We start from the raw sequence: 13,773 nt of genomic DNA on the forward strand, positions 1-13,773 counted from the left end.
TAAAGTTAATGTCTGCTCAAGGTGTTTAGTGTGACAAAAAAAAGTGCTAAGGTTAACAGGGTCCCGGCATGCTTATTTAACCTGCATTATACCATTAGCATGGCTTCGCAGTCCCAAATGGCTCGGACTGCAAATATTTCTCTTCTAGATAGTACATGTATGCACTTTTCTCGGCTCCAAAGTATTTTACGTAAATTCGTTCTGTCAACAGTTTTAAGCTGAACACGACCTGCGAAAGAAATAAGTGTTTCATTCCATTAAACAAAACAGAACTCAGGTTCCGGGCTCCCTGTGGTACAATGCATTAATACAACACGGATCGCCGCTTGGGCTCATTAACCAATTCAGTGACTAGAGGGTGGACTTTCCCTTTTCATCACACGGAAGCCGAAAAAACGCGGTTGTGAGACGCACTAACACGTGGTAAAATCACATGGTAGAATGAGAAAAAAGCAACGGAAGAGAGGCGCTATTTACAGAGCCGTGCAGCAAGGAGCTTTACAAACTGAACATTAGTAGAAGCAGTGGTCATGGCGTTCTGTTCATAGTTTAAAATTTCAGTGTGTGCCCGCCAAGGAGTGTTTGCGCAAATGTAAGATTACGACTGTGCAAACTGGTGGCCTGGAAAGAACAGGGTAAGCAACACAAAAGAAATAGATAGCCTTACTAAGGGGGTCTACCATCTTGTTACTAAATTCGGTGGATTTATTTTAATTGCAGAGCAAAAGACCAGCTGGTCTGCGTGCTCAAGCAGGCAGTAAATCAGATAGAAAAGAGGCAAGTCCGTTATTGTTCGACAACTTCTGTTGAGTGTGGTATTTTGAGCTCTACTTTCATGTTGTGTTATTTCCGTTTCTCCTCTTTGCGTGTGACTTCCTCGTCCAGTGCGTTTACCAACACACAAATAACTGGAATGGATACACACACACACCAGTCTTAGAAGGCACATAATCCCGATAACTGTCCTCCAATTGCATTTTCTTTACGATATTCTTGAATGTGACAATAAGATTAGATGTGATGGTGAGGTTTACTAACAAAAGTTATTTTTCATCACGCAAGTTCTATTACTTAGCCTGCACTATCGTCACCCCCGCCAATTCCACTGAAGTGTTTCCCGGGTAGCATGTTTGACTCAAACAGCTAGGGGTCCAGTCTGCAAGCTTCAACAAGGGTATACAGGTCACTATAGGTAAAAATCACTGACAAAGCCAATAGGTCTGACTTTAATGTGTCAATGCATGGGCATTCATAAATAATGTTGTCATACATAAGTGCTGTAAGCACATTAAGTATAGTCCATCCTGCATTCCAATGTAAGCACTTCCTTGGAGGCAGAAGTATACAACCATTTGTTGACCACAAAAATGCATTAATCTTCAGGTGTTGTATTAACAAATGGTGTGTATCAAGAGTACTGAACATTTCTTTGTTACTATGAGACAGGTGAGGAAAACCGATTACGACTACAAATCAAGAGGCAGGCTCAGTGACATTTTATAGATTATTAAATATATTATGAGAATGCTACATATTCAGAACTTCAAAAATGGGTTTGCCATATACAACCAGAGGAGTAACGTTGATTCCACACAAAGACATATAAAGAGAGAAATAGATACCCATTTTTGGAGGCTTTTGTGTTTAACACTGCTTCAGTGGTGACATTTAAGGCATCAATTACTGTTCAGACGCCTACAGGGCACAAAAACCCGGAACAGATTCAGAAATGTGAAACACACACACACAACACAACACAACACACCCAAATCATGAAATGCTAAGATCTTTGCCATTTAGCCAAGAGTACTACCTTAGCGGTGTCTCAAATCAACAATCACAAAAAATGGAAAGCACATCTGATGTCCATAGCAGGAGCATTGTCTGACCCACACCCATCTTGTGAGTGCAAGAAGGATGGCAGAAGGGGCAGACAGAGTTGGCAAAAGCAGGAATATTTTCTAGTAGGAAGAGTCACAGAGAAAACACCATTACCTACATGGCACAGTGACAACACTGATAGGCGCTGTTCATTTACACATGCCCTGGCGAGGCTCTAGCAAAAAGAGACCATTATAAATAAGACGCTCTCCTATTTCAAAAAGTCACAGGTCTCAGCACACACATGCACTGGATTCTTTTAAGTCTTTTACGTACAGTGCACTAGGATATAAAAAAAATATAACCAAGCAATGTTCTGATTCACCAATTCAAAGGCACAAGGTGCTCAGGTGAATGATGCAAGGCCATACAGAAATGTGCCTAACTCTATGTAAGTGACTACCTAATGATAAGTAAGTAATGTATTAACCTTGGGGCAGGTACAACACTGCCTAGTAAACATACAACCCCACTTTTCATGCCAATCATATAGTGTGGGGCAGAGAACCTTTGAATTGAAGAAAATGCAACAACAATGAATTGTGCTAATTGTATACTCCACTCCCCTCTTGACGCAATGGCAAGAACTTCTAGTTAAACTACTGCTCATGTCCATGAAGACTTGACCATTCCTTTTTACTTGATTATTTTAGGCAAGGGACAGCCAAGCCCCAACACAACATCTAAAATGATTTCACCAGCTGCTACTTACCAGTTTGTACATACATATGCATCAGGAAAGTTTATTTGCATTTGACTTAATGATGCAGGTGGAAAAACAGGTTGATCAAGGATCACAAGAGGGCCTTTTTACCACAGTTTTACATAGTAAGGCTCCTAGATGGAGGTGTGAAATGACAGACTTAAGCCGAAATCTGCAGGAAGGAGACCTGGTTTGGGGTGGCTTCCTTTCTCAAGTACCCAACCCCATGACGTTTTGCAGCCACGGTCTGAATGGGGTGATGCTTCCCAAAGCAGTGTTGTCTTCAGGCTGGAGCACCCACAACAGAGGCACAAAGAGGAATGAACTACCTGCCCCTAGACACAAGCCAGTGTCCAGGAAATAGACAGAAAGGTGGTTTTAGCAAAAAGATGCTTCTCACTATGAACAACAGACTGCATCCCCCTTCGTCCCCACCATCTACCAATTGTCAGTGCTGCAGAAAAGAACAAATTGAATTTCCGTAAGGGACTCGTCTCCTTTGTCCTCACTTCACTGTCTAGGTCTCCTCCCTCCTGCATCTCTTGTGATACATTTTAACTGTCTGGGAAAACAACATTACCCTCATATTATGCATAGGAACGGGCTCAGGACTTTCAAAATGGAACTCACAGGCCTTCATCACTCTGCTTTGCATATATGTTCAATGCATGCACAATAGTCACATACAGAAACATCACAACGTTCACTTGGATGGGATTAGGTGACAAAACAGGGTATACGTCTGGCTGTGCATTGGCAAGAAATTCTCAGTCAATGCCAAATAACTCATTTTTAGTGAATGAGTAAAAAAGAAAAAACGTTATTTTACAGACTGGTGAGGGAACTCCCCTTATGCAGCATACAGACCCTATACCAAGACGGGGATACTCAAGACAATGTTTAAAAGAGCTGTCCTAGGCTTGGCACACAACATGCTAGGGCTCTCAATGTTTAGATGATGTGTACACTTGGAACCACATGTTTAAACTGTCTGCCCCGGATACGGAGCACTATATATAAAACGTTGTTTCTTTCTTTGTTGCTTGCTATCTCATGAAGACTTCTCCCACTAAAAACTCTTAAAACCGTGCATGAAAAACTGACCTTGCCTTACTTTCCTCAGTGCCCTTCTTCTTTCCTCCTTTCCTCTACACGCCTATTTCGGAATATAGCCTCCTCTCAGTCTCATGCCTGACTACCTTAATCCTTCTTACTGTAATTCTGCAATTGGCTGAAACCTCAACCCTTGTAACCTAACAATTCCTAATGTCTCAACAGCCATTCTCCTGAAACCATTCACACCTGCCTGGTATTAATATATCAGAGTAACCGGAGTAAATGCATGCAATTTTTCTTGAGAGCACATGCCTAGTCGCAATAACTAGCAAGAGGAACTAACCTTGTGTTCCGAAGTAGCATGCTACTTGCTCTAAAGCGCTTCAACGCCCAGTCAGGGGTAGTAAGTGCTACATAAATACATTTACAATTTATGGGGATTTGCAGCATGCTGTGGTTTGAGTTTCATTTTTTCTTCAGAGCTTGGAATGAGAATGGCCACTAACATGTGGTGTAGTACACATACATGCAACTGAAAAGGGGTGCAGAGCATTTCACTTGGGAGTGTGGTCATACAATAAGTAGTGGAAGAGGGCATTTGTTGGAATTTTGCTAAGGGTATGCTTAAGAACCCTACCACAACTGCGGATGAGGGCTTATTAATATCACATTTCATGCAGAAATGACTGTTTTTACCCAGAGTGGGAACATTTGGATATCATTTTTTGTGTAACTACTAATTTCTTCTCGATTTGCAGTGTTACAGTTTGTAATTGTTAATCAAACAAAATACCCAACACTGCGGCCATTACTGCTTTTGGAGTCTTGGTAAGTAACTCCAAACACAAACTCATACTTTTGGACACTGTGTGATGCATTACATGTTGCCAACATAACTATATGGTCTGTCAAAGCGGTAACCGCAATGAACAACAAAAGGACCATAGGGAATTAGCATAGCTACTAAGCAGGAAGCTGCTCTGAGTTGTACTATAAAAATATTGGATGGTCAAAAGTTCACAAATTAATCCTAGTAAATGGAGGATAACGTGGATACACTCTACTGTGAATTTCTGTTTTTTTAAGTTGTCAATTATAGGTACAAATAATTTGTGGCAACTGGATGGGTGGGTGGTCGTTGTTGTTGTTGTGCACTCCAGAATATCTACTTTCCCTTGTGTTTGCCTACCTTGTTATAGGAGCCATGTGCATGCATAACCAAAAAGAAAAAGACGTGTAAACAAGCATTCGCATTGACAACAAGCTGAGTTTAAAGGAATGCTGTATAGTGATGTGAAGCATTACAAGTAACTTGCAAGGGAATGAATATGGATTTGGGTGGAAGCAAATAAATGTTGAATAATATTGGTGTAGCTTAAAAAGTCAAGTGACAGTTGCACTGTCAAGCTAACACATCAAATCTGTGTTAGTTAATGACTGCTCTCCTCCCATCTGCACTGCTGCCAGAGAAAAGACAAACACCACACGTTATCCAGTTATCTAAGACACTTTTACAACATTACAATGTCATGTGTCCCCCTCTGAAAGTTCAAGCTCAGCCAGCTGGATAAACAATCATTACAGCTGGTTGGTTGGAAAGCACTTTTTTGTGGAGGAACACAACTTCTGCTCAATGAAACCCTGTACTCTGGACTCTCAACGTAAGGGTGGGGCCAATGCCTCTCTCTAGTGATGCTCGCATAATTGTCTGGTGACAGCTGCACTGTTAAGCGACACCATAAAAATGATGGTAGTGAAATACCAAAGTTCCCTAACATGACCTTCAGAAGGGAAACTTTTATTAATGCCATTTTGAACAACGGTTTGATTCTCTCTCCCAAACCACCCACCAAAAAAAAAAAAAAGTTTTGCTACACTGGTATTTTAGGGATATACTGTTACCCCATTCAACAACAATTTAAATACCAAATTATGGTGAGAGGAAAAGTGGCTTTTAAAATTCACTTTTCACGAGAGCTCGCTGCAATACTAATATTGAGAGGAAAAGTTGGAGAGCAAGCCAGTACTGTTAATACTTGATCACAGGAACAAGTAATCCCTTGTAAAAATGGAATACAAGAACAGAGAAACTATCTGGAATGCAAGATTAGGGCTGGGTGAAGAATGTGCCTGAATTTTTTTGTGTGTGCTATGTACCAGGATAAACGGCTGGCTATGGATGTGTGAGAGGATGCACTTCCTCTACAATCCACATTCCTGCCACATTTCACAATTCAAACGAATAGGGGGCAGAGGTTGGCATACATTTCAGACGGAGGTTTTGAACACTCGGCATTTGCTCAATTAGAAAGGGCACTTCGTCCACAATCACACAAATGTAAAAGGGTTACTAACAGATTACTATTGATTGACTTATGAAGTATGGACGCCGGCCAAAAAAGACGAAATGGCGGTGAAAAGAGATCTGATATATTATTAAAAGGGTAAAGTGGTCTAGACTTTCCTTCCTCTCTTGCTGCGGTGTGCTGTGCTTTTTGCCTGCATACACTGCTGCAGCACGAGGCAGAAACACTAAAAAACAAGTTCATCACAATCCTCCCTGCGGTGGGTATTCTCCGCGGATCTATGCTAAGCTAATGCCCCAATTAGAAAACAATAAACAAAATGCAGCAAAAACCTCCCGACTTTCCGCTCTGATAAATCTGACGCAATCCAAGGACGTCGATACACAGGAGGACAGAGTTATGGGGACACATGATATCCCTCGCTTTTCTAATCTACGTGCAAGCTGCAGAATAGCTACCTACGCAGAAATATACATATGGGAGTGTAATACAGCATTTCAATATTGGTAGGTTACGTTGCCACGACCGGTAAACATGCTGAAACCTAATCATCTCTCCAAATGGTCCATTAGAAAAAATAAATAAAAAAATCAATGGCATTCAGTGTGGAAATTATTGTATTTTCCTAACCATTTTAGCAGCAATGCCCTTAATAGCCCTTTGTTCACAATCCAATTCAACTTGGAAAATGTAAGCACTAGAACACAAGATTAAAGGTAAAAATGATGTCGGCAGTGAACAGTATACAGGGGGATGCATAGCGACATGAAATTATCCCTTAATGTTTCATATTTATTGTATTAAGTTTTATAGCGCAGGAGCACAGCCATATTGTTTTTTTAACCGAATGTTGAAAGCAGTCAAAGGTAATTTAAGCTCAGTTTTGTCACTTTTGTATGCTACTTTCTGGTGAATGTTACTTCTACCTCTTGAAAAGGCCGCCTGTACAAAAACTATTCTACATCAGGATTGGTTTGCAGTAGTTTTCTCTCTGCAGAAAATAAAGATTTAAAGCCTACGAGTCACCTTCAGCACCTGTTCCCTATACTTATGTTAGCCACTGCAAAACTATCAGAAATATATATTTATTCCATCCATTAAACTAGTCTAACAAAAAGAGCAACCACTACACTCTCCGAATTCACATGAAAAGAGGAAATGTTGAACCTCATTCTTTAAGAATAGTTACTAATGAATCTACCTGGTGTAAGGAAGCTGCAAAGATGTCTCTGTGACAGCGGAGTCTAATAAGGCATCAACAACTATGGCCCATGAGATCTTAGCCTACCAAAAAGCTCTTGAGATGATCACCAGTCAAAAGGAAAGGAATGTTGTGAAGCAAGAGCACTTGTTTTGAACATACTGCAGATGGGTGTCTTTTTTTTTTATATACAAGGGATGAATACATATAGCATCAACTGCTAAGTCTAGGGACATGAGCAGAAGATAGGTTGTCTTGAAGAAAACTTCAGCAAATACGCACTTAGCCAGCATTGATGGAAGCAATAAAATCTCAAAATCAGTGCAAACCGTGGTCAATCCTGCAACATGCGATGAGCTATCATCGACTTAGAAAGCTCCACTGTCTACCAGAACTCAAGCAAGACGCATTTATTTATCCGTCCATATCAAGATGGTGTAGTGCTTCCTTCAACTGAACAATTATCCTAGAGTAATGGAAGTATTATTTCATGTTAAATACTAGAAAGGCAGCTGTAAGTTGACTCAGATGAGCTCCTGAGTCCAACTTAGAGGCTCAGTCTTTGTCATCTCTCAACAAGTTGGAGAAGCAAACAGAACTCATTTCAACAAGCTTTCCTTGAAGGGTAAGTGAAACAGGCAAAGAGTGAACTAGGACTCCGCAAGTTCCGTTAAGATAAATTCCGGGGCATCAACATTAGTTCATATTTCTATATCACAGAAGGCTGGAACCAACAGTACTGGTCATAATTGTGCTTTATCTTTGAGAAGCAGTATGGTATGAGAAAGATAGTGTAGAAGTCAATATTATCCCTATGGTCACGTGCCACAACTGATGAAACACTGTACTGAGTATTGCCGAATTTCCAGAAGAGAGATGGTTGATCGGGCCCAGAGTAGTGGATGAGGCTATCACTGGAGGCAGATGGTTCATGGGAGCTTATATTTATTCAGAGAGGTCATTTCAAGTTGAACCAAAATAATAAACTTCCTTTTGGGCTGTAAGTGACCAATTGTCCATTAAAAGGCACACAGCCATCACCTCGTTTAATGATTAACAAAAATTACTGGTGCCTCCGATCAAAATCTGTAGGGCAATATTGCCATGGGGCAATATTTGGTATGATGAGGCTAGAGAAAGGTTAACACAAATGAACACTGATCAAGACATTGTGTGGGAGGAAGGATGGACGAGGGAGCAGAAGCACGGGTGTGAATCTCAGCATGAAGTCACTAAGCAAAATATAAAATCCAGGTGATGACTAAAAAGGTTATGGGACACGCTCAGGTTAATAAGCTACAACGAAATAGCAAGGGCTGAAGTCTTTCAATAAGTAAAACCAATAACACTGAAGCACTAACACTCAAATAATAAGCTGAAGACAAGGAAAGACAACTGAAGACTAAGTGTGTACTGTGAGAAACAAGCAAATTGTCAGTGACAAACAAATCTGGCCAAAATGTTATTTAACTGCGCCAACACAATTAATATCAACTTCTGCTATTAAGAGTGAGGTGATATCCTCTTAAAATAATTACTTAATTCTGCGATTTTCCAGGTAAAGAACGTTAGCGCTGCTCTAATACACAGTACCCCAAACTCATCAACAGAATACAATGAAGCACTAAGTACAAACATTAAAATGGTAACTGAAAACGAGACAGCACGCAAATGAATAAAAAGACCATAGCTAGAAAAAAAATAAGCTTAACACAATAAATGAGAAAATTTCAATCTTCAAAGGTAGATTTTTTGGGGTTATGTTTTGCCCCTGTCTTTTTTGTTTGAATAGTTTTTCAGTGGGGGGAGGCGTTCAGGGGTTAGGCTGTATTTGTGCCCCCACAAGTCGACTGTGTTCTATTTCTAGAGAAGAAAGCTGACAAAAATATTTCAAAATTTAAGTTCCTGTCAGCAATGATCCGCACGTCTTTCTAAAAGACAGATGTATAATTGAAGCAATATCTTTCACTTCAGCTTGATTATTCAGCGACCCTTATTGCCATCTTCACACGGCAATTTGAATTTTAATGAGAATAAATGGAATAATTAGCATTTCAAAGTGTGTTTGATATACTAAATAAAAAGGGGGTAGACGTATGTACGATTTTAATAATACAAAAGGAAAAAAATCTTTAGGGAGGTGGCAGAAAAGGGAAAGAATAGTTCTGGGGTCTTTATTGGAATAATTTAATCGACTGCCTGCTACAGTTACCTAATTACAGACGTGAACAATGTGCTATTAAAACCATGATTTCTCACCTCCGTTCACTGGGGCATAAACTTTAAATATGTTATTTGCTTCCTTGTACAGTATCAGACATTTCAACGGATTTACTGCTCAGCTAGGCCCTTAAATGCGAATAGAATGCTAAAGACAGGAAGCAAAACGTTCCTAAACGTGGTAGAAGTACAACAATCGGTGGATGAAATGTTCGGATGGGTGAAGGGAAGGAAGAACGGGATTAGGGGTGACATCTCACACAAGGACCACCAGTGACATTAAGGCCTGACAAGATGAATCTACTCTAGGGTCTCAGAGATCAGCTGCTGGTGAGGTCTGCGAGCAGGAGTAAACAACGCATCGGCCAATAGGAAGGCCACAAGAAGAGCGCACCAATTTATCAAACTGAGGACATGCTGTATGGAAGCGCCACAGACATTAAGATTGCAGGCTAGGTTAAACAGCTGGGCATTTTAACGGTTCCAATCATGTTTTTCAATAAAACAAATGCTAACACCAAAGATGTACACTGTGCTTATCCAGGAAACAAATTCTCTCTAAGACAAATATGAAAAGTGGTGCGATCCATCTGATGTCTTTAAGACATCGGTTCTACAGTATACTACTAAGTACATTCAAGTTAACGTGCATCTGTAACTATGGTGACAAAACAGACATTTCTACAAATTGCTTCACTGTCTTTTTTGGAGCAGTTATTACGCTAAGAAAATGTGACAATCAACGCTAGTAGTAGAGACAGCTAACTAAGGTTTCACTGCCCAGTGCAACTGTTGCCCAGTTTATGGCACCAAATAAAAAAAGTTACAAATACTAAAAAAAAAAAAGCTAAAATGGAAAGACCACATACCCCAATGATTGCGTTCAGCTCTGCCATGGTCACTTGTTTGGCACGTTCCACAGCCTGCACCACTTGTTGCTGGTGCTATAAATGAAGATCAGAAACAGAATCAAATTACTTGTTTTCTGGTCAATTAAGTACAATGTCTCATATTTTGGACTCTACCTACTGACAGCTTAAAGAACGTGAAACAAGGTGTTGAGCATTCAATCATTCCTGGCTTGAGTGTGTGCAAGGAACATGTATGGTGAGAGGACACAGATGAAAACTTTGCCTGGTCGTGCACACTAATACAAACTTTGGTGTGCACTCCTACAGTCCCCGCCCACAAATAAACTAATCGTAAACCTATCTAGCAAGATAAGGCTAATTTTCTTTACTGTTCAGCTTTGTCCAGCAACACAATGCTCCAAATAGATTAACATGTGTCATGTACGACACAGAACCTTTCTTTAAAATAATAAATACAATTTAAAAAAAATAAAAAAAACAAATGCACACAAATAGCTGCACGTATTTTTCTCACAGGCTATCCTGGTACTTAACATCTCAACTAATCCATCCTTACTCATTTCAGTAAACGAGCGCTTGTCAGTCGTATGAGGAAGGGCAATGTCAGTCTCTGCTCTTTGAGACACTGCGGTTTGAGCTGCCTACCTGACGTTCCACATCTGCAGGAAGACTAGGTGACTTACATGGGTCCAGAGCAGACTGTGCTAGAGGTTCATATGTGCTAAATGGTCTGGTACGCCAAAGCCAAAGTAGATTTCACCAATTCAATTTAAACCACAGCCAACAAATTAAAATTCAAGAATTGTCAGCCAAAAAGCAAAATATAAGATAGCAAGACACAGCCCCAGTGCAACAAATTTAAATCAGGAGGAATATATGTGTGAATCTGAATTCAATCAAGAAATAATCCCTCCCTTTTGTGAGGAGACTAGACCGACTAGAAGAACCTTTTTAGGGACTCCAGGAGCATACCTGCCAAAATTGAAATGAATTAATAACGTGTGTGATACAGAAGACAACGAAAAACGATATGAGCGATGAAGCAGAACACAAATTAATTCTGGAGGACATTAACATTGTACCTTATCATGGCATAGGATTTTACTAATTAGTTGCATGTTGGGTACCTCAAATTTGCAAACAATCTTTAAAAAATGGACTTGTGACCAGTTTAAACAAATACTACATTTTATGAATGGTTTCAAATGAGGAAAGTGCATTACAGTAAAAAAGGATATTTACTAATAATATATTTTTCTGAGGGTGAACACGGAGAAATGTAAAACTCTAAACCTAAAAGCCAGTACTGATGTTTACATGAGGATGTTTCAGTTTGGCGGAGCAATGCCAATGACTAAGGCCTCTGGTGTACAGCTTAAAGCAGTGGTTCCCAACCTGTGGTCCGTGGACCCCTGAGTGGCCCCGAAGCCTCTTCAGGGGGCTCTTGACTGCTAAGAAAATTAACTAATATTAACAGGTTACGAAAGTGTATATAAATAAAACGGCTAAATGTGCAAGTGAAAATTTTAAAACGTACTGTAAAAGACAAGGGATTTGAAATTGGAGGCAAAAAATTAAACTAGTACCCTCAGATTGATTCATAGTAGCTGTGCAGGTGCATCAAACAGAAAAGAGGAAGGACAAAATGTGGCTTTAACTGAATTTAGAAAATCTCCAACCTTCCTATTAAAATTAATTTGTGTATGTGTTTGATGGAATGCTTGTTTGTGTTTTTTGTTAACTGTTTTGAGGTCCAAATTATCAACTGTGTTTAGGCCAGGGTTTCCGGCTTCCAGTAATCACTCAGCAGGGGTCCCTAGACCACAATATTGATCCAGTGGTGGTCCCTGGGTTCCAGTAATGATAAAGTGGGGGTCCACAGAAGTCAAAAGGTTGGGAACCACTGCTTTAAAGGGTTACTTTGTTACAAAATAGGAATCCAGTCAGCTGAATGTTTCTACCTTTTCCACACGGTTTTCTTGAACATTCTAGACTTTGTTCTTGTCGTCAAACATGTTGATTTCAAGTGTTTCTATAGAGGAGTGTACAAGGATTCTCATTATACGAGTACTTCCCTCTCCCGGATGACATACTGAGTGTGGAATTTAATTATTTATCTACTTGTAGTGGGACAGGTTGCTTTACAAACCTGCTTGCACTGTAAAAAATATAATGATAATAGCATCTCTAATAATGCCAGGGCTCATAATATAGTAGGATTTGAATACAAGAAATTCCCTTATTTTGCCACCTTTCTGCAGTTCTACATACTGGGACTGGAAGTAGCGGTAAGCAATAGTTCTATAGCTGGAATGCCTTTGAGTCTGAGCAAACCTACAAAATTGCACTTTTTTAGGGGTTTTCACTAGCTCTTTTCTAATATTTCCCCATACTTAGAAATGTTGGAAACTTACTCCTGAAAAGGGAAGAAGTAAAAGTTATTCCAGGGTTGGAGGAAAAAAGTGGTTGGAGGGAAAATTAACTTGTAAACGCTCAACAGATTTTGCATAAGTAAATCCACACATGCATATTTGCTCATACTAAAATGTATTCACAAATATTTTCTAGGAGTACGATTTCCTGGCCTACTTCTGTAAAGTCTTGTGAATTAATGAAAACTGTAAATCTGCACGAATGCAAGGACATAGACCACAGGTGCACTTGTGACTTTCTTTGAAAATTGGGTGCCTAATTAGGTCTGACGCAAACCAAGACCTTTTGTTTTTATGAAAATCTCTGTTGCTTGCTTCACTGTGACAGCTTTCTGCTCTTTCACAACGAGCACATCAGCACACAAACTAGTTGTGCTCAATGCCAGGGACTACTATGGCAGTGTGCTTTTGGAGACCAACAATATTTTTGCTTTTTGACAATGTTTGTCATAATGGTGAGGGCCCAATATCTCCCACAACAGTTTAAAAAAAAAAAACATGGCAAATCAAGCAATGTTTAGATAAAACTAAAAGGCTAACCACCAGTATTAGACCTATTGGTTTTGTCAATGCTTATTTATTTTCATGTTTCCCATATTCTTGTTGAAACTGGTTACACTGACTTTCCATTATGAATGTTTTTTAGAAATACTAGCACCCACCAACACCTTTTACTAGACATGGTATCTAAAATGTTACTGGTGTTTGTAGAGGAAAATGTTGTGTTTCTAGTCGAAAATGTTAAAAACAAAGAATCAACCTGTCTATCAAGCTTCTACTAATATTTGCATCTTAACAGAGAGCATTCTAGGAGTATTATATCTAGCCAGATAGTAGTAAACTTTGCAAACATGTGTATACATTTTTATGTTGGATCCTCTCAGTAGTGCAGCTCGAGCTTACAGCATTTCCTTAGAGCACTGCTGTAAACTGGCAGCAAAAAGGCTTGTGCTGTAGGGGATTGGGCCTACTTGTCCCAAGACAAAATAAACATAAAAACTTGTTGTCCTTGACCCCAAATAATATGTCCTGGGTGTCAAGCTGTAGGAACTCTACAGCCTTGCTTACCTATACTCTGTTTCCACCTGACACTGAAATTAGG

General features: G+C 39.7%; 1 protein-coding gene across 4 annotated transcripts in view; it reads right to left on the bottom strand.

Annotated features, from left to right (window-relative positions):
- The window catches only part of LOC138288505 (transducin-like enhancer protein 4), a 241,622-nt gene that overhangs the window by 149,708 nt on the left and 78,141 nt on the right, over positions 1 to 13,773 (bottom strand). For 2 of the 4 annotated variants that reach the window (XM_069230055.1, XM_069230059.1), the window contains exon 6: positions 10,237 to 10,311. The exons of the other annotated variants lie outside the window; for them this stretch is intronic. In XM_069230055.1, the coding sequence (XP_069086156.1) occupies positions 10,237 to 10,311 (75 nt within the window). The remainder of the gene's footprint in view (positions 1 to 10,236; positions 10,312 to 13,773) is intronic. 4 annotated transcript variants of the gene reach the window in all.

Source organism: Pleurodeles waltl, chromosome 1_1 (assembly GCF_031143425.1).
Source record: "Pleurodeles waltl isolate 20211129_DDA chromosome 1_1, aPleWal1.hap1.20221129, whole genome shotgun sequence".
Classification (NCBI taxonomy): Eukaryota; Metazoa; Chordata; class Amphibia; order Caudata; family Salamandridae; genus Pleurodeles; species Pleurodeles waltl.